Below are 21,435 nucleotides of genomic sequence, written 5' to 3' on the forward strand. Positions count from 1 at the left end.
TTGGGTTGCTTCTGCTTGTTGGCCATTGTGAATAGTTCTGCTGTGAACAATGGTGTACAAACATCTCTTCAAGATTTCTTGCAATTCGTTTGAATATATGCTCAGAAATGGGATTTCTAGATCATATGGCAGTTCTGTTTGTAGTTTTTTGAGGCGCCATCATACCATTTTCCATAGGAGTTCTACCATTTTATAATCCCACCGACAGTCCACAAGGGTTCCAGTTTCTCTAGTTTCTCCACATCTTTACCAACATGTGTTATTTTCTTTTCCTTTCCTTTTTAAAATATAGTAGTTGTCCTAATGGATGTTATCTCATTGTGAGATATTATCTCATTGTGGTTTGATTTGCAGTTCTCTACTGATTAGGGATGTTGAGCATCTTTCCAAATTATTATTGGTCCTTTGTGTATCATCTCTAGAAAAACTCTACCCCTGCTTCTCCTTTCCCATATGCAGCATTTGCTGATTCTGCTATTCTTCTGCTAATTTAATCTCTGCTTCTCCTCTTCCCTATGCTTTTCCTTTTTGCAGCTGTTTATCCTTTAGCAGACTTTGCCCCAACTTCTGCTTCCCCTCTTCCCAGGACTGCTGATTCTGCTGGCTTTTCTGCCTTAGCCTCTTCTCCTGTGCTTCTCCTTTCTGTAGCATTTGCCCTTTTGCTGATTGAACCCACCTTAGCTTCTCCTTTGTTCAGTGCCTGCTCATTTTGCTGCCTCTTCTGCCTCAGCTTCTCCCTTTACTTGTGCTTCTCCTTTCTGCAGCTGTTGTTCCTTTTTCAGATTCTGTCCGCACCTCAGCTTCCTGCTTGTTCAGTCCCTGCTGATCGTGCTGCCTTTTCTATCTCAGCTTCTCCCTTTTCTTGTGTTTCTCCTTTCTGCAGCTGTGGTTCCTTTTTCAGATTCTGTCCGCACCTCAGCTTCCCCCTTGTTCAGTCCCTGCTGATCGTGCTGCCTCTTCCGTCTCAGCTTCTCCCTTTACTTGTGCTTCTCCTTTCTGCAGCTGTGGTTCCTTTTTCAGATTCTGTCCGCACCTCAGCTTCCCCCTTGTTCAGTCCCTGCTGATCGTACTGCCTCTTCTGTCTCAGCTTCCCGCTTGTTCAGCCCCTGCTGATCGTACTGCCTCTTCTGTCTCAGCTTCTCCTTTGGTGCTTCTCCTTTCTACAGCTGTTGTTCCTTTTTCAGTTTCTGTCCGCACCTCAGCTTCCCCCTTGTTCAGTCCCTGCTGATCGTACTGCCTCTTCTGTCTCAGCTTCCCGCTTGTTCAGCCCCTGCTGATCGTACTGCCTCTTCTGTCTCAGCTTCTCCTTTGGTGCTTCTCCTTTCTGCAGCTGTTGTTCCTTTTTCAGATTCTGTCCGCACCTCAGCTTCCCCCTTGTTCAGTCCCTGCTGATCGTACTGCCTCTTCTGTCTCAGCTTCCCGCTTGTTGAGTCCCTGCTGATCGTACTGCCTCTTCTGTCTCAGCTTCTCCTTTGGTGCTTCTCCTTTCTGCAGCTGTTGTTCCTTTTTCAGTTTCTGTCCGCTCCTCAGCTTCCCCCTTGTTCAGTCCCTGCTGATCGTACTGCCTCTTCTGTCTCAGCTTCCCGCTTGTTCAGCCCCTGCTGATCGTACTGCCTCTTCTGTCTCAGCTTCTCCTTTGGTGCTTCTCCTTTCTGCAGCTGTGGTTCCTTTTTCAGATTCTGTCCGCACCTCAGCTTCCCGCTTGTTCAGTCCCTGCTGATCGTGCTGCCTCTTCTGTCTCAGCTTCTCCTTTGGTGCTTCTCCTTTCTGCAGCTGTGGTTCCTTTTTCAGATTCTGTCCGCACCTCAGCTTCCCCCTTGTTCAGTCCCTGCTGATCGTACTGCCTCTTCTGTCTCAGCTTCTCCTTTGGTGCTTCTCCTTTCTGCAGCTGTTGTTCCTTTTTCAGTTTCTGTCCGCACCTCAGCTTCCCGCTTGTTCAGTCCCTGCTGATCGTGCTGCCTCTTCTGTCTCAGCTTCTCCTTTGGTGCTTCTCCTTTCTGCAGCTGTGGTTCCTTTTTCAGATTCTGTCCGCACCTCAGCTTCCCCCTTGTTCAGTCCCTGCTGATCGTACTGCCTCTTCTGTCTCAGCTTCCCGTTTGTTCAGTCCCTGCTGATCGTACTGCCTCTTCTGTCTCAGCTTCTCCTTTGGTGCTTCTCCTTTCTGCAGCTGTTGTTCCTTTTTCAGTTTCTGTCTGCACCTCAGCTTCCCCCTTGTTCAGTCCCTGCTGATCGTGCTGCCTCTTCTGTCTCAGCTTCTCCTTTGGTGCTTCTCCTTTCTGCAGCTGTGGTTCCTTTTTCAGATTCTGTCCGCACCTCAGCTTCCCCCTTGTTCAGTCCCTGCTGATCATACTGCCTCTTCTGTCTCAGCTTCTCCTTTGGTGCTTCTCCTTTCTGCAGCTGTGGTTCCTTTTTCAGATTCTGTCCGCACCTCAGCTTCCCCCTTGTTCAGTCCCTGCTGATCGTACTGCCTCTTCTGTCTCAGCTTCCCGCTTGTTGAGTCCCTGCGGATCGTACTGCCTCTTCTGTCTCAGCTTCTCCTTTGGTGCTTCTCCTTTCTGCAGCTGTTGTTCCTTTTTCAGTTTCTGTCCGCACCTCAGCTTCCCCCTTGTTCAGTCCCTGCTGATCGTGCTGCCTCTTCTGTCTCAGCTTCTCCTTTGGTGCTTCTCCTTTCTGCAGCTGTTGTTGTTTTTTCAGATTCTGTCCGCACCTCAGCTTCCCCCTTGTTCAGTCCCTGCTGATCGTACTGCCTCTTCTGTCTCAGCTTCCCGCTTGTTGAGTCCCTGCTGATCGTGCTGCCTCTTCTGTCTCAGCTTCTCCTTCGGTGCTTCTCCTTTCTGCAGCTGTTGTTGTTTTTTCAGATTCTGTCCGCACCTCAGCTTCCCCCTTGTTCAGTCCCTGCTGATCGTGCTGCCTCTTCTGCCTCAGCTTCTTCTTCTCTTGCGCTTGTCCTTTCTGCAACTGTTGCTCCTTTTGCTGACTCCACCCCTTTGCTTCATCTTCTTGCAGTGGCTGCTGATTCTGCTGCTTATCTGCTGATCCTTATCTGTTTTTCCTTTTCCTACTGATGCTTTTCCTGAGTCTGCTGCTCTTTCTGCTGATGCTGATTTCCCTTCTGCCACGTATGTTGATCCAGCCGCTCTTGCTTCTCCGTGCTGTTTTACTTTTTTGCACATCATTTCTGGCTCCTTCGAACTTCACTTTTATATGGCCCTCAGTGGCTACTCGAACCCTGACTGTGCCTTATGGCTCCACTCATAATTACTCCAGTGTTGCATCATGTCGTTTTCAAATTAGCCTCCTTCTAAAAAAACACAAAAATTATGTGCATAAACAATGAATTTTGGATCACTGAAAAAAATAAATTAAAAAAATTATGGTAAAGCTATGTACTGTCGTAGATAGCTGATTAACCTGGATATTAGCTGTATCATAGGTGCTCACCCCTGGAGCCGTCAGCCATGGCCCAGGCTGCAGAGTCAGCGCTGGGGGGAGGGGACTGCAGGCACTGAGGGACTTCGTGGTCGTTTGAAGGGACTGTGCCCAAGTAGGCAATAGTTCCCTCCTTTCCTGGAAGTGAGTGCATGAGTAATGAGGCAATAATGTGGATTAGTTACTCTTTTTAGAAAGTTGGATGAAGTACCCACAGGTGAGGATGGAAGGCAGCTAAGTGGTAATGCGGGATATGTCTGTCCAGACGAGAGGGGGCAGCTGGAGGCGAATAGGAAAGAGAAGGACAGAAGGAGCAGGCTTCTGTAACAGATGGGGTTGAGATTGAGAGCACAGAATTGAAGAACTGACCGCAGTTGCAGGTGTGCTACCAAGTCGTTTGAAACTGGAAAGAGGGAAAGTTGGCATTTCCCCCTCTCACGGTGCTGTCAAGGTGTCTCATTAATTTGTTTCCTTTCTGTCGCAGGTCCCGAGTCTGTGCCTCCTTCCCTTCTCAAAGTCGTGATGAAACCCATCGCAGCTGTCGGAGAAAGCTACCAGTATCCTCCTGTGAACTGGGCCGCGCTCCTCTCTCCACTTATGAGGCTAAACTTCGGTAAATGTCAAATGTTTTTAGGCCTTCGGACCCTGCTTTTAGGATGTGACCTGAATAGAAAGAGAGATTCTGGGTCACAGCCAGTGGTGACTGGAGAGACCTTTAGGATCTTGAGGTTTGTCTTCTTGGATGGAAGAGCTGGGTTACTTCCACCGAGTCACTTTCTAGATCGCTGAGGCTGAGCAGGAGGAGGAGGTCTGAAGACACAGGCCAGGTGCGCTCATCAAAGCAGTAGTTGGCTGACGTGTGCCTGTTGGTGCGCGTGTGGTGCAGGTCCCAGAAAGCCCGGTTTGATGGTCATCACACTGCAGGATACAAGAGCTCTAGGATACAAGGAAGCGCCCTGTGGCATGGAGCGTTAGTTTTCTGTTGCTGCTGGAACAAGTTACCACAGATTTAGTGGCTTGAAGCACCACAAATTTATCAGCTTATAGTTCTGTCGATCAGAAGTCCAGCATGGTTCTTGGCCACGGCATCATTCTTTCCTAGATGCCCTGAGGAGTGCTATGGTCTGTGTTTTTGTCCCCCCAAAATTCGCATGTTGAAATCCTAATCCCTAGTGTGTTGGTATGTGGGGCCTTTAAGAGGTAAGTCGGTCATGAGTGTGGAGCCCTCAGAGGCCCCGAGAGCTCCTTAGCCCCTCCTGCAGTGTGAGGACACGGCGAGAGTTGGCGTTCTACAGCCGGGGACACGGGGTTCCACCAGAGCCCGACCATCCTGGCACCCTGATCTTAGACTTCAGCTGTCAGAACGATGAGAAGCACATTTCTATTGTTTATAAACCGGTTGTTCTGTGATATTTTGTTAGAGCAGCCCAAGCAGACTAAGGCAGGGAGAATCTTTCTCTCCCTTTCCCAGCTTCTAGGGGCTGCCCACATTCCTTGGCTTGTGTGTCGTCCCCCATGCCCCCCTTCTTCATCTTCAAAGCCTGCAATGGAGAGCGGAAACCTTCTCACACTGTTCTCTTTCTGGTTCCCTACAACCAGGAAAGGTTTTCCATATTAAAGACTCATGTGATTAATGGGTCCATTTGCATAATCCAGGATAATCTCCCCATCTCAGCAGTCCTTAACCTCAGTCACTTCTCAGAAGTTCCTCTGCCAAGCAGGGTAACACAACATAGTCACAGCTCCAGGCATTAGGATGGCGGCATCTTTAAGGGCCGAGGTTCTCTTTACCACAGATACTTTGTGATGAGAGACAGAGGGAGCGCACACCTCTCATTCACCCACTGCAGCCTCTTTTATGATGTTAGCGTATGCAGATTTGATCCCATGTACTTGCCCCCCCACCTCAAGAAAAAGAGTGGGGAGAACCACTTTTTAACAGTGCTGTATTACTCTGTGTGTATGTATTTGCAGTGTTCGCTCTGTTATTTACAGTGGGGTGCTCGCTTACATATGATATGCAGAAAGACTTGTAAACTGTAATTTACATACAACTGAAAGGATAATCAAAGATGATTTTGACTATACACAGTTTTTGCACTTAAATGCTTTCATTTGAACCTAATACCTCTATAACATACAATGTCACCGTACCGTGTTTCTGGAGATTTTGTTTGAAAAGTATGTTCTCTCGAGCCTCCCCTGTTTTTATGCGCTGTATTAAAAATGTTTGTGTTTTAGTATAAATCCTTAGAAAAAAGAAGAAAAGGTCTGGTTGGGAAAATATGCCTGCTGATGGGAATCGGGCTAGTAAAAGTCTGGATTGCAAGAGAACGTGGTGACCATTTTTTTTTAAGATTTCTATTTATTTATTTGACACAGAGGGAGAGATCACAAGTAGTCAGAGAGGCAGGCAGAGAGAGAGGGGGAAGCAGGTTCCTCGATGAGCAGAGAGCCCGATCGGGTCTCGATCCCAGGACCCTGAGACCATGGCCTGAGCCGAAGGCAGAGGCTTTACCCACTGAACCACCCAGGCGCCCCATGTGGCTACATTTTTAAGTCCTTCTGGACCTAAACAGATTTCTCTGTCTTCAGAATGAAAGGTGGAGAGGAGGGGAAAACAGACACAGGGAGTTTATCTAGAATTTTTCTCAAGTTTTTGTTAGTATTAGATTCTTTAGATTTCTTAGGACATCACAAGAGAAATTTCCTGAGCAAAATCACGGCCCTTGCCAGTTCCAAGACTTACTCCTCTGCTGCCAGTGGGTACAATCTTTGCTTCATAGTGGAAAGGTCACTTGGCATATCTTTTGGTTCACTCAAGTACTGTTACTGGGAGAAGTCATACCAGCAGATGCTTTGATTTGAGACATGGAAGCCTGACAGTGAGTCCCAGGAGCAGCTGTATTACCTATATTCTTGTCTTCTCTTGCAGGGGAAGAGATCCAGCAACTGTGCCTTGAAATTATGGTGACACAGGCGCAGTCATCCCAGAATGCAGCTGCGCTCTTGGGACTGTGGGTGATGCCGCCGCTGATCTATGGTCTGAGCGTAAGTTGAATTTAAGGGTGCTGGGCAGCAGGCGGATACGGTTCTTTTGGGGGAGAGGAGCGCTCATTTGTGTGTGCATTCTCAAAGTCAAGAGTGGACAGATGTGATTTTCTAAAACTCAGGGCCTTGGCAGTTGCTGGCCAGCAGACTGGAAGCGTGTGTGATTCAGACCTCTACCCTAGCCGTCGGCGTTCGTGCTTTCGGCTCCCGTTGATTACGAAAAAGGAAAATGATGGTCAGAGATACTAAAGTTCCTTTCTCCGGATCATACAGCTAGAAAATCGTGGTGTTAATGAAACCTCGGCTTATCTCTAGGATATGCAGTATGTTGGTTCAGTAGGTATTAAGAGAATGGCAAATCCATATATGATCCCTCCCTTTCACAGAAAAGGCAGCAATTCTGGTGGGCCCTGAAGGCTTGGTAAGGTTTTGTTAGGCATCAGGTTAGAGGCACGGGGCGGGGTGCTGGCGGGGGCCATGTAGGTGAAGAGAGGAGAACATCTCTGCCAGGATGTTCGGCTTGAGCAAAGTGCTGAGGAAGAAGTAACATAGCCCAGTATCTATGACAGAAGGAGCCGATTGCTTAAAAATGCAAAATTAACAAATTGTATAATTTTGAATATAGTCAAAGCTAGGACCAAACAAAGCAAAAAAACCCCACCCCACATTCCGTGATTCCTTAGAGGTTTACCAGTTGATCCTAAATTAACTGATCCTGTTACTCTGCAGGAAGCTTTAATTCCTTGAGAATAGCATAAAGTTCTCATGTTTGTTCCTCGGTCTTTTAACTTCAGTTCCTGTCCCGTCCTTTTGTCTTCTAAGCTCTGCTATGTATTCTAGTGCTCCTTAATTGAAGGGGGACAGACTGAGGGCTGCATCCCTGTGTCAGCAATGACCGTGAGGTGTCTGACCCAAGCACCTCCCATCCGGCTGCCAGTACCCGGTGCTTGCTAGGTACCCGCTACTTGTAAGCGCTCAGTGAGCACTTTGGGACAGCAGACTGAATGTCTCTTCAATTCTGGCAGATTCTTTTTTCAACCTTAGTTATAATTTATAGTCCATAAAGTATGGCTGTGTTGAGCATACAATTTGATGAGTTCCAGGACATTTATACATTTTCATCCATCCCCAGTAATATTTCTATCACTCCCCCAAAACTGCATTGTCCCCACCTGGAGACGATCCCCACTCCCAGTCTCAGACCCAGGCTACCTCTTATCTGCTTTTGGTCTCTATAATTTTCCTCTTTTTAGAGAACTTTCCTAATAAATTTCAATTTCATATAAGCTTTAGAAATTCTTTAGAAAGGCATCATACAATATGAAGTCTTTCATGCCTAGCTTATTTCATTTCTCAGAAGTCGAGTTTTTTTGTTTCCATTTTACAAGTTGATAAACTGAGGCAGGTTGCAATTAAACAAAATTTATATTGCTAATAAACAGGATTGAGTCCGGCTGACTCCAAAGTCTGTGTCTAAGACACTGTTCTATGAACCTCTCCTTCCTTTTGAGTCAGGTATACCTCGAACAGCCGGTCTTGTTTACCTCAAAAATCTTTCTAGAATTTAGTTCTCCTCCCACTTCCCTTTTACTTTTTTGGTATTTGTCCATGATTGTGGACTCTCTTACTACCTACATTAATGAACAAATGAAGTTTGTGAATTCATTTTCTTAATTATATACCTTCTCATTTACAAAAAAGATCAGGAATGGCATGTTCTTTCCAGTGAACTGTTTGGCTAACTCATGCAACCACGCTGATACTTTTTTGAAATTTACTGGGCTGTGTCAGGTTTTCTTTCCTTTTTTTTTTTTTTAAGACCACTTCTTTGCGACTCGCTGCTCCTTTGGTAGCATACCTGTGTTCCTAAGAACTTCTCAGCCTCCTCTCTTAACATGTCTGGCACACAGCTATTTCAAACCGTGCCCCCTTTTCAGCTCTCATGACCTCCAGGAAGCCAAGGTCATGTCCCCATTTGTGTGGTCAGCAATGGTCCTGGCATGCCAGTCCTTTTGATTTCCTTATGTTTCCTGAAAGAAGAAATTAATAATATCAAGTATTGATGAGTCCCTTTCCTGCAGAGGAGCCTTTCATCTTCAGGATTTTGGTTCTTGCCAGAGAATGTGACCATTTAAGACTGAATAGCAGCTGTCATGTACGTCGAGAAGTAGCACAGTATTTTCCTCCCTATAAAAAGACCCATGGCTTAAGTGGAGTGGTTCACGGGTGGATTGGCAGATGCTGTCTATACCCACGAGTCACCGTGGGTCACAACTCCTGGCAGCAGCAGCCAAAATTGCCTGCATCGGTGGCCTATTGGACCATGAGGCTGGGGGCCCTGCGGGGCCAGGGAGTAACGCGAACCTTTCTTCTCTCATCCTACCCTCAAACACAGGGACAACCTCAAGGTTTTGAGCACCACGAACCCAGATGTGCCTGTTTCTGACCTCTTTTCTTTTGCTTCCAGGTGAATATCAAGAAGTACCTCCTGGTGTCCACGTCTCTGTGGGTAAAACACGTCTCTGACGAACAGATCCGGGGCTTCGTTGAAAATGTGATGGTGCCCGTTTTTAGAGCAGCTTCCCCGCCTGCCCACCCTGAGTTGCGCGCGAGTGCCCTGCAGGGGCTGGGTCAGGCCATGAAGCTGCCCAGCCCTACCCACCACCTCTGGAGTCTGCTCTCTGAAGCTACTGGAAACATTTTCGACCTTCTGCCAAATAAGATTCGGGTGAGGAACGAAAATATTTACACTCCCGACAATTTATGTTTGGGATTTTTGAAAGCCCTTTTGGCAAAGCAGGGAGGTGTATGTTTTAAGAATGTGGCAGGAAGGCTAGGAAGAAATAACCGCATTTTTCACGAGGAATGTGTTCGCTTCCAAGATCTAAATTGAGGTTGAATATTTAGAACCAAAGTTGGGAGCAAGCTGAGCCACTGGGTTAACGAGTGCTACACCAGGAAATACGCCCTTGGGCCTTTTACCAAATGCAGAAGATGAGCAGGCTCAAAAGTGCTTCCACATTGCGCCTGGAGACTCTGGGCACAATGTCCAGTATTTTGCTTATGTCAAGTGACATAATCCTAGCCTTTCCCCTCCCCCAACAGATTACTGAATTATAGTTTTACAAAGAAATTAAAAAATCTCTTTGGAACGATGGATTCTGATAAGAGGAGAAAAGTACAGCCACACAAATAAGTACAGCCACACAAATAAAATAATAGGAAAGGTGGTTTTTGTTCTGTTTTTAAGTAAGCTCTATGCCCAGTGTGGGGCTTGAACTCATGACTCTGTGATCAAGTGTCACCTGTTCTACCAACTGAGCCAGCCAGGCCACCCCAGAAATATGTTTTTTTAAATTATAAAAATTGGCCGTATATTTGGTTTGATTAATGTCTCATAAGCTGCTGTTCATGGAAATAAATAAATCTAATAATTCGTCAGAACATGAAGACTATATCTGTTATGTTACCTTGTGTTTTGACATGCTTGTGATTTTTCCGTGCCAGAGAAATGATCTAGAGCTGTATGTCAGTGTAGCAAAATGCCTCTCAGAAATGACAGATGATGAAGCCAATCGGGTTGCCCAGATTACGGAGGTAAGAATGTATTTATATATTTCCATTACTGAAGTGGGGGTTACAATTGACGAGGTGACTACAGTATCCTTTTGATGGGAGCTAGTTTTGCTTCATATCTGTTAGTGGTTGATTTGAGGAAGCTCTCTGTGTTCACTGTGGCATCTCGTGTTCAGGCTAGTGTTATGGATGGATAGATGGATGAACAACATTTTAACCTAATTCCACTTTGTCAAGATCATGTTCGTGTCACCTGTGGGCAAACATAAGTATAGGACAACATCTTCAATAAAAATCCCTAAGAATGGGAATATTCTGGCTGAAGAACTTTCTGGTGCATGGAAGGCATAAATAAGTAGTTCTTAAATTTGATTTTCTTTCACCTGGTACTTATTATCCTTTTGTAATGAAGAAAGGTGTCTATTTGAAAAACAAACACTATTAGCGCAGACACAAGGTAATTAACAGATACTCCTTTTTTTTTTTTTTTTAAGATTTTATTTATTTATTTGTCAGGGAGCACAAGCAGGGCGATCAGCCGGCAGAGAAAGAGGGAGAAGCAGCCTCCCCACTAAGCAAGGAGCCCGATGTGGGACCCAGTCCCAGGACTCTGGGATCATGACCTGAGCCAAAGGCAAACGCTTAACCAACTGAGCCTCCAGGCAGCCCAACAAGTACTCCTTATACTCACACTCAAAGGATGAATGAGTAACACACCAGTAAAGTTGCACATTTAGCTAGTGTAATACATGTCTTGTTAGATTTGAATTGCCTATAAACAGTGAATTTTTTTTTTTAGTATAAGTATATCCCAGTGGACATACTTACACAAATGCCAACTCTACATACCAGGTGATAGCAAAGATCTAGAGAACTGTGAGCCCTCACCCAGCTGGTAGACCTCTTACCATTTATTTCACCTGATGACAGGTGTGCCTATTCAGTTGAATCCTTGAATTGCTGCATTGTATAGCCGTGATTCTCAAAATGTGTTCCTTGGGCCAGCAGCATAAGCATGGTGACTGATTAGAAATGAAAGTTCTGGGGGCGCCTGGGTGGCTCAGTGGGTTAAGCCTCTGCCTTCCGCTCAGGTCATGATCCTGGGGTCTTGGGATCGAGCCCCGAGTTGGGCTCTCTGCTCAGCGGGGAGCCTGCTTCCCTCTCTCTCTCTGCCTGCCTCTCTGCCTACTTGTGATCGCTGTCTGTCAAATAAACAAATAAAATCTTAAAAAAAAAAAAAAAAAGAAATGAAAGTTTTGGATTCCCACTTCAGCCAGGTATACTAAATCAGAGGTGGGGTCCAGGAGTCTGTGTTTTAATAGTCCCTCCAGGTGATAGTGCTGCGTCCTGAGGTTTGAGAACTCCTATTAGAGTATTTGGAATATCAGCATTTTGGAGATTAGTTTGTTTTAAGCATTTTGGAGATTAGTTTGTTTTAAGGAAAGACAAGCAGTCTAAGGAAATGCTTAAGAGAATGGGCTATGCTGGGGATTGAAATCCAGCTCTGTGATTTACTAGCAATGTGACCTTGGTTACATTTCATAATCTCTCTCTGCCTCGGTTTCCTTATCTATAGAAGGGAGATATTAACACCTACCTCCCAGAGTTGTTTTGAGAGTTACAGTGACTTAATCCGTGGTAGGTTTTGGAAAAATATCTGACATAAGGCTAGTACTCAGTAATTATTTGTTATCCTTATGATCACATTCATGTAATTTATTATATCCTGTTATTATTATATTCATGTAATATAGTTGGAAGTAATGCATATAATTTCCTTCGTGGTACCTGGAGCTGAACATTGCTGGGTTACGCATCCAGGTTCTTTTTTTTTTTTTTTTTTAAGATTTTATTTTTATTCATTTGACAGAGATCACAAGTAGGCAGAGCAGCAGGCAGGGAGGTGGGGGTGGAAAGCAGGCTGCCTGCTGAGTAGAGAGCCCAATGCAGGGCTCGATCCCAGGACCCTGAGATCATGACCTGAGCCGAAGGCAGAGGCTTAACCCAGTGAGCCTCCCAGGTGTCCCCTCACCCGGGTTCTTAAAGTACCACTTAGAACATTTTCGCTAGAACTTACTGAATAGTGTTCTTATGCTCCCCAAAGAGCGCATTTTACTGAGGTCAATGTCTTCTGTTCTTTTCTGGAAAGAGTAAAGTAGTGAAGGGCTCAGACTCCCTGAGTTTCAGTTCTTACTCTGCCTTGAGCCATGTGACCATAAGCAAGTTACTTAACGTGTGTGCTTACTACTATCCTCTACAAAGGAAGGATGATGGTTGTCATCTGCGTAGGGTGGTGTGAAAATTCAGTGGTTCGTACAGGACTTCTCACACTTTCTGGTCTCAGGATTACTTTAGTGTCTTACAAACTGTTGAGGGTTCCAAAAGACTTTAATTTAAATGATCATATCTTTCAATATTTACCATCTTAGAAATTAAAACTGGGAAATTTAAAAAATATTTACTTAAAAGTAATAATAAACCCATTGCATCTTAACACAAATAAGAAAAAATTTTGAAAACAAATAAAAAATGGTATTGTTTTCCATTTTTGCAAACCTCTTTCATGTCTGGCTTAATGGAAATCTCTTTAATGTTGAACTCTCATAGCTGCTGTTTCATTCAGTCTGTGCTGTTATTTTGGTGAAGTATGTGGGGAAGATCCAGCCTCATACAAATACGTCAGTAGAAAAGGGAAAAGAGTGTGTTGATAGTTTCAAATAATTATGGATATCTTTTTTTGTTTGTTTTGATGTTGCAACGGAACTCAACAAACGGTGTTTCCTTCAGGGTAGTTGGCACTATGTGAAGTCTGAGTCCCTATCAGTGAACTTCACATAGTCTGTTGTATTAAAACCCATTGGTCCGACTTCCGCTCCGGGTATGATATCACAAAATCATTTGGAAAATACTGAATCACTGAGTTTTGAAAATCTTCCAAATGTTCATGCATTTCATTATACACTACCAAACATCACATTTGTTAAAATCATCAGAAAAGTCTTTTATGTATTGGGAAACTGCCAACTCATAGTAGCAAATACAAATTTTTTTCCGAAAGTCTAATTTTCACTTGAAAGCTCAGATTTTATCACTGCTAACAAATACTGTCAAGTATTTCCTTCAAGTGACAGTCTCACTTTCTTCTGTTTAAAAAAAAAAAAAAAAGTCCGTCAAATACTCAGTTTGAATAACCATCATTGGTCCATCAGTCATCCTTCCAAGTAGATGTGTCCCGCAAAACGTGGCTATTTCAGTTCACAGCCCAGACTTAGTGTTTTCCCTCGAGACAACCGTAATACTTGGCTAGGCACCAGAAGTCCCTGATGCATGCTTGCCATTTTATCATACCTTTTGTTAAAAAGATGTATACTCAAGGGTGAAGATTTAATGAAACTAATAATTTTTATTGTTTATAAGGGTATTTTAAGTAAAAGTTATTTTAAACAAAAATTGCAAGTGGCTGTGAAAAATGCAGTGACTCTTACTGTGGCCTTGGTGCTATTGTAAATATACTTTGACCTCACAGAGCCTCTAAAAGGGTCTTGGGGTCCCTCAGAGGTCTGTGCACTGCACTTTGCGAACTGCTGAATTAATCCTTGTTAAGTGCTTAGAGTGGTGCCTGGCACATGAGTACTGTGTTTTTCAGTCATCATCATCATCATCATCATTTTGTACAAATAAAACAAATACACACATTATTTTGTGCAAATACACAAATAATAACGATTATTTGTGTATTTGTACAAAATATCATCACCAATTAACCCCTGAAATCACTGACGGTTTTTAGGAGAAAACAGGAGGTGACATTATAATGCTCTATCTGTACATTCATTTTAAAATACGTACGCAGGCAGACAGGTCACATGCTGCAGGAAATGAGCTGTTTTAGCATTTGGAATAATAATCAACTTTCAACTCACCCTTTCTGTTTTGCCCTTGCCCCGAGGTTTTATAATGACTTCAGCTAATTTAATAGTAACCGAACAATTTGCTTTTTTGCAGAGCAGCCTAGAAAAGGCTGCCTTTGTCAGACTGTACTTGGTCTCTCAAGGACGATTCCCCTTGATGGGCTTGATGGAGATCCTCAGCGTGGCTGTCCAGCACCAGGAGAAAGACACCCTGGCGTGGATGGTCCTGCACAGCCTCTACCAGGCGCGGATCGCGAGCCACGCCAACACAGGTGAGGCCGGCCTGAGAAACCAGCAGGACCAGAAGGATCTGCCAGCCGTTTTAACCTGTAACTGCTTCCTCCACTAAAAAGGGAGTTTAGTGCTTCGCGACCCAGGAGAGCTCTTGTTACCCCAAATAAAGAGCACCTTAAATTAAAAGACCAGTTAAAACTCAGCAGCCTCCACCCTGGGGTTGGGAATGGGTTCCGTTGGTGATTTTTATTATTGTCTTTAGCTGTCCAGGCCCTCGAGTCCATAAACGAGTGGATCGGGTTGATTCTGCCTGCTTCCATTTCCCAACCGGGATGTCCATCGATTCTGCCTGATGTTTTCAGGAAAATGACTTTGAGGTGGTTACTTAACAAACAAAAAGAGGAGAACAGCGACAACAAAATTAAATTGTTATTCTATAGGCGAACTTCTCAGGGGTGAGGGGAATAAAATTGGGGTTCCCTCACTACATCCTCAAGCCAGAAGCTCTAGGCCTGCAGCTCTGCTAATGAATCATATGGTGGAACTTCTATTTATTTTTATTTTTATTTTTTTAAGATTTTATTTACTTATTTGACAGAGAGAGAGAGATCACATGTAGGCAGAGAGGCAGGCAGAGAGGAGGAAGCAGACTCCCCGCTGAGCAGAGAGCCTGACGCAGGGCTCGATTCCAGGACCCTGGGATCATGACCTGAGCCAAAGACAGAGGCTTTAACCCACTGAGTCACCCAGGTGCCTCCATATGGTGGAACTTTTATACCATCATAGACCTTTAGCCTTGAATAATAATGAGCTGTGCCATTTCTCCTCCTGAGCCTTTGTTCACATTGCTTATGGCCTACAGTCAGGCCTGAACAGCACCTGCCTCAGTAGATCAGGTGTGGCGGGGAACTCCTAGTGACCGCGCAGGTGGGTTACTTACATTTCTGGATTTTTTATATGTTCCTCAGTTCTTGATGAGGAAAACTGGCAGACATAATTGTAATACCGTTTTTGGGACTAGATAGGAAATTTTGATTTATTCTTCTCTTTGGCAGTTGAGATGGTTGTCTCATCTCTGCATCAGTGCCTGCCCATGAAAAATGAACCTGTGATGAAAAACTATTATTTTCTTACTCTAAATCAAAGTATATTTATCAGGGAGAAATCTAGTAGATACTCCCAAGGAAGCGTGAAGATAACGCGAAGTAAACTGAAATAAATCTGATATTGCCTTTGGTTTTAACTAGTTGGCCTTCTAGTTATTTCCCGTTTTCCTCTGACTCACTGAAATTTGACAGCCTTCCCAAATAAGCTTTATTGTGCTGGGAACCCTCATTTTTTAAAAACAAAAACGGAAGAATCAATATTTATGCCAATGTTTGTTCTCCAATTACTATATAATAGCTGGTTTTTATTTTTCTTCTGATGTCTTTGGGTAGGTTTTCTCTTTGATTTTGGCATAAAATGGGAAAATGTAAGTAAAGAAGACCATAAAAACAACTAACTAGCCAGGAGTCAACATTCTGGCTAGCTGGCACGCCAGATTTCTCCTAGTGTGTTTAACCTTGAGAGAGAGAAACTCCAACAAATGCATTTTATCACTAGCATATGTGTACTTTTGAAGAATAAATTACCTTTTGAAAATAAAGGCAAAATTACAGTTATCTGATGTGAATAGTGTCAGAGAACTCCTACAAAATCCCAAGTCTCAGGTATGGCAGGAGGATTTGCGACTGTTTCATGGAATCCTCCTCAGCTGTTCTGCTTTCTTCATGGTGGCTAGTACTGACCTCTTGGACATGTCAGAGGAAAACTGTGGTCTGGTAAGAAAATATCTCTTTTTGTTTCAGGTGTGTTGAAGAGAATGGAATGGCTCTTGGAGCTGATGGGTTATATCAGAAATGTTGCGTACCAGTCAACATCTGTTCAGAACGTGGCTCTTGATGAGGTACGGTCTAGGGGAGTCATTTGTGGCTCCCTTAAAATGTGGAACTTAGTTTGCTCTCCCAAAAGACAAAGAAGTCGCTGCTTGCCTTTGTTTTTCCCCCTCCTTCCTTTTACTTTGGGTAGAGCTGGTGATAACTCTCTGACGTCATAAGGAAATAGATGTGCTTACCTGTCTCTTGGAGACATCCAGGGCTGCCCTTGGAAAAATATTTTCAACAGAATAAGTTTCTTGAAAGGCAGCACACAAGGACACTAGCTGATGAGGGAACCCAGTGTCTATGTACTTGTGCTTGACCCCACAGAGAGGAGGTACAGAGCTCTGGCCTTCGCACTGGCCCAGAGAATGTCTTCAAACGTCTGGTTTGAAGAGGTTCCTGAAGTGTATACAAGTGATCCTGTTTACTGTGTGAGTGGAATTTGTATAACCTGGGATGTCATTTGAAGTTCTGACCAGCTTTTCTGAAGAGTGGCGTATATTTTTGAAATTTTAATTAGAGAGATTATGACTTTTAAGAAATTAAGGAGTACTTTTAAACTTTTTTTTTAACTAGCAGAATCTGTCATCTTTTTCTTCTGACCTCCTAAGTTTTTGTTAATTTTCTGTTTTCTTACAAAAAATCTTTTGAAACTTAGAAAATACAGATAAGCAGAAAGAAGTATAATTTGAATCACAGTAATCCAACAACTCAGAGGGGCCCCTTGTTCCCACCATTTTATAAGTGTGTAGATTAGTCTAAACTCTGAATGGATGGATCCCAGACAGAGTATTTAAAATGCAAGTGGAGGGCGCCTGGGTGGCTCATTTGGTTGGGCGACTACCTTCAGTTCAGGTCATGATCCTGGAGTCCCAGGATCGAGTCCCTCATTGGGCTCCCTCCTCAGCGGGGAGTCTGCTTCTCCCTCTGACCCTTCCCCCTCTCTTGCTCTCTCTCTCTCTCTCCCTCTCCCTCTCATTCTCTCCTTCAAATAAACAAAATCTTTAAAAAAAAATGCATGTGGAAATATGTAGGCTGAGAAGATGGCAGCATAGGAAGACCCTAAGCTCACCTCATCCCACAGATACAACTAAATGTCAGTGTGAATAACCCAGGAAATGACCCGAAGGCTGCAGAACAAACTCCTCACCTAAATGTAAAGAAGATGCCACATTGAAGAGGGTAGGAAGGGCAGAGACATGCTGGGGAGCTAAATGGACCGTAGGTGTGGAGAAGGGGAAGAAGAAGGCTATCATACTGGGGAGCCCACATGGAGAAGATGAATCCCCATAATATTTGGCTTTGAAAACTAGAGGGGGTGAAGTTTAGTGACTTACTACAACCATCAGGACTTAAAGTCTGCAACTTTAAAAATCAGCAGATTAGGTTCTGGGAGAACCTGGCCACTGAGAGGAAACTGAGTCCCTGCCCTTAAAGAGACAGCACAAAAAACAGCCTGTGGAGATACAACATAGGAGCAGTGAATTTTGGAACACTGAAAAAAATAAAATAAAAGGGGGGGGGGAATGTCTGGGGCACAGGGAGGAAGAGTTATTTACTCATCTCAGAGCCTATCCCGGAGGGGTAATGTTCACAGGGAGTATCCTCCAGGAACAAAGGAGCTAATAGGTGCCATTTCCCTCCCCTGCCTCCCAGCATAAACACCTGGCCGGCCACCTGCAGCCACCTGCAGGAACCAGTTTAGTGCCCACATTTGCTACCTAACTTGCTTACACTACTCCCTGCCTCCCTACTCCACCCCAACTCTGGGGATTTGCCCACTCCAGCTGGGCTTGCCTCAGTCCCAGTGCTGTGGATCCCCTCCCTGAGAAGACCTGCTCACATTTTGCTAACCACGCACTTTGTGGGGCCTCGGCAGTGGTGGTGGCAGCCAGTACCCTCTCATGGAAGATGGGCAAATGCCTTGTTAAGCTGTGTGCCCACCCACCCACTCTTTGCGGATCCACACAGGCTGGCCCTATGGTGGTGGTAGGTCTCCTTTCACAGCAAACCCGAGTGCACCTTGGTAAAAATACGTGCCCTACCCCTGTATGCTTTATGGATTGACCCAGCCACTGTGGTCTCAAAGGTAGCGTCATGTCCCCTCTCCCTGGTACACAAACCTGTGGGCTCTGCATACCTCCCTCCCGGGCATATGGCAGATCCACCTCCTCCAATATGCTCTGGGCCAAAGCCCATTCAAACCGAAGCCACAAGAAAAGTGTGCTAGCAGCCTGGACAGGGACCAGCACCACGCCAAAGTGATTCCTGTCCTGGGGAGAGAGAAGGATAAACACCACATTGGTCAGGCTTTGGCCTCCACCATGGGTTGGGGACAGACAATTCATCTGATCGTGAGCCCTGCCCACCAATGAAGGCTTCTCAGGGGATAACACAGGGAAGGTGCTCTGCAGTTTGGTGCTATTGCATCTCTGCCAAACACCTGGTCTGGCTCAACTCAAGCACAAGGTAGCACCAGCCTGGCCCACTAACAACATAGGAGACCCCCCTGAAGCGCCAGTTTCTGGTAAACAGGAGAAAGTGCCCTGAAGAGCACCACAGGCCCTCTTCTTCATAAAGCCACTACTTTCAAGAGCAGGAGATATAGCTGACTTTCCTAACACACAGAAACAGATGCAGAGAGTTAGACAAAATGAGGAGATAGGGGAATATGTCTCAGATGAAAGAACACAAGAAAACCACAGTAAGGGTCCTAAACACAATGGAGATAAATAATATGCCTGATAGAGAATTTAAAGTAATGATTATAAACTTTTTAAAAGATTTTATGTATTTATTTGACAGAGAAATCACAAGTAGGCAGAGAGGCAGGCAGAGGGGGGCAGGGCAGTAGCCTCCCTGCTGAGCAGAGAGCCCGATGCGGAGCTCAATCCCAGGACCCTGAGATCATGAGATCATGACCCTGAGATCATGACCTGAGCTAAAGGCAGAGACTTAACCCACTGAGCCACCCAGGTGCCCCTAAAGTAATGATTATAATGATACTCACTGGACTTGAGAAAAGAGGGGAGGACATCGGTGATACTATTAACAAAGAGATAAAGAATCAATCACAGCTGAAAAACAAATGAAATAAAAAATACACTATATGAAATAAATAGCAGAGTACAGGAAGCAGAAGAATGAATCAGCAACTTGGAGGAGGATAGAGTAATGGAAAGTAATCAAGCTGAGCAGGAAAGAGAAGAGTGACAAAGAATGACACTATATAATCATAAAGCATACAATCCAACAAGAAGATATAACAATTGTAACTATACACCCAACATGGGAGCACTCAGATAGATAAAACAGTTAATAATAAACATAAAGGAAGTAATGTATAGTAATACAATAATATTAGAGGACTTTAAGGTCACCCCACTTAACATCGATGGGCAGATCATCCAAATAGAAAATCAACAAGGAAACCAAGGCTTTGAATGACACATTGGGCCAGATGGATTCAACAGACATATTCAGAACATTCTACCCTAAAATAGCAGAATACACATTCTTTTCAAGTGCACATGGAACATTCTCCAGGACAGATCTCAAAAGAAGGCCACAAAACGACTCTCAATAAATGCAAAAAAATTGAAGTCCTACCAGTCTGATTCCCAGCAATGAAATTGATATGTAAAAAACCCACAGCTAACATCATACTCAGTGGGGAAAAACAGAACTTTCCTGCTAAGGTCAGAAACAAGACAAGGATGTCCACTCTTACCACTTTTATTCAGCACAGTACTGGAAGTCCTAGCCACAGCAGTCAGAAAATAAAAAGAAATAAAAGGCATCCAAATTGGTAAGGAAGAAGTAAAACTTACACTCCTTGCAGATGACATAATACTGTGTATAGAAAAGACTCTGCCAGAAAACTGCTGGAACTGATCCGTTAGTTCAGTAAGGTTGCAGGATACAAAATCAGTGTATAGAAATCTGTTGCATTTCTATACACCAATAATGAAGCAACAGAAAGCTAAATTAAGAAACAATCCTATTTGGGCGCCTGGGTGGCTCAGTGGGTTAAAGCCTCTGCCTTCAGCTCAGGTCATGATCCCAGGGTCCTGGGATCGAGTCCCACATCGGGCTCTCCGCTCAGCCAGGAGCCTGCTTCCTCCTCTCTCTCTCTGCCTGCCTCTGCCTACTTGTGATCTCTCTGTCAAATAAATAAAATCTTAAAAAAAAAAAAAGAAACAATCCTATTTGCAGTTGCACCAAAGATAATAAAATACCTAGAAATAAACTTAACCAAGGAGGTGAGAGACTTGTACGCAAAAAACTATAAAGCATTGATGAAAGACAATGAAGATGACACAGAGAAATGGAAAGACAGACCGTGCTCATGGACTTTAACAAATATTGTTTAAAGGTCTATACTCTCCAAAGTAATCTACAGATTTAATGCAATCCCTATCGTAATACCGACAGCAGTTTCTAGAGAACTAGAACAAACAATCCTAAAATTTGTACGGAACCACAAAAGACCCTGCATAGCCAAAGCAGTCTTGAAAAGAAAAACAAAACTGGAGGCATCACAATTTCAGACTTCAAGTTATATTACAAAGCTGTAATTACAAAACAGTATGGTACTGGCATGAAAATAGACGCATAGATCAATGGAACAGAATAGAAAGCCCAGAAATAAACTCACAATTATATGGTCAATTAATCTGCAACAAAGGGGGCAAGAATATGCAATGGGAAAAAGACAGTCTCTTCAACAAATGGTGTTGGGAAAACTGGACAGCCACATGCAAAAGAATGAAAATGGTCCACTTTGTTACACCAAACGCAAAAATAAACTAAAAAAATGGATTAAGGACCTAAATGTAAGACCGGAAACCATTAAAATCCTGGAAGAGAGCACCGACAATAATTTCTCTGATATCAGCCACAGCATCATCTTTCTAGATATGTCTCCTGAGCCAAGGGAAACAAAAGCGAAAATAAACTATTGGGACTGTATCAAAATAAGAAGCGTCTGGACAGCAAAGGAAACAATCAACAAAACTAATGGACAACCTACTGAATGGGAGAACATATTTGCAAATGACATACCTGATAAAAGGTTGGTGTCCAAAATATATAAAGAACTTCTACAACTCAACACCAGAAAAACCCCAAACAATCCAACTAAAAAACGGGCAGAAAACAGAACCAGCATTTCTCCAAAGAAGACATATGGATGGCCAACAGACATATGAAAAGATTCTCAACACCCCTCCGCATCAGGGAAATGCAGACCAAACCCATAACGTGATATCACCTCACACCTGTCAGAATGGCTAAAATCCAAAACTCAAGAA

General features: G+C 44.0%; 1 protein-coding gene across 2 annotated transcripts in view; it reads left to right on the forward strand.

The window, feature by feature from the left end:
- FOCAD (focadhesin) overlaps positions 1 to 21,435 on the forward strand; it is a 303,850-nt gene that overhangs the window by 275,913 nt on the left and 6,502 nt on the right. For both annotated transcript variants that reach the window (XM_080819443.1, XM_080819444.1), the window contains exons 36-41: positions 3,914 to 4,042; positions 6,365 to 6,480; positions 8,948 to 9,208; positions 9,988 to 10,077; positions 14,062 to 14,239; positions 16,052 to 16,149. In XM_080819443.1, the coding sequence (XP_080675569.1) occupies positions 3,914 to 4,042; positions 6,365 to 6,480; positions 8,948 to 9,208; positions 9,988 to 10,077; positions 14,062 to 14,239; positions 16,052 to 16,149 (872 nt within the window). The remainder of the gene's footprint in view (positions 1 to 3,913; positions 4,043 to 6,364; positions 6,481 to 8,947; positions 9,209 to 9,987; positions 10,078 to 14,061; positions 14,240 to 16,051; positions 16,150 to 21,435) is intronic.

The sequence above is a fragment of the Martes martes genome (assembly GCF_963455335.1).
Source record: "Martes martes genome assembly, chromosome: 12".
Classification (NCBI taxonomy): Eukaryota; Metazoa; Chordata; class Mammalia; order Carnivora; family Mustelidae; genus Martes; species Martes martes.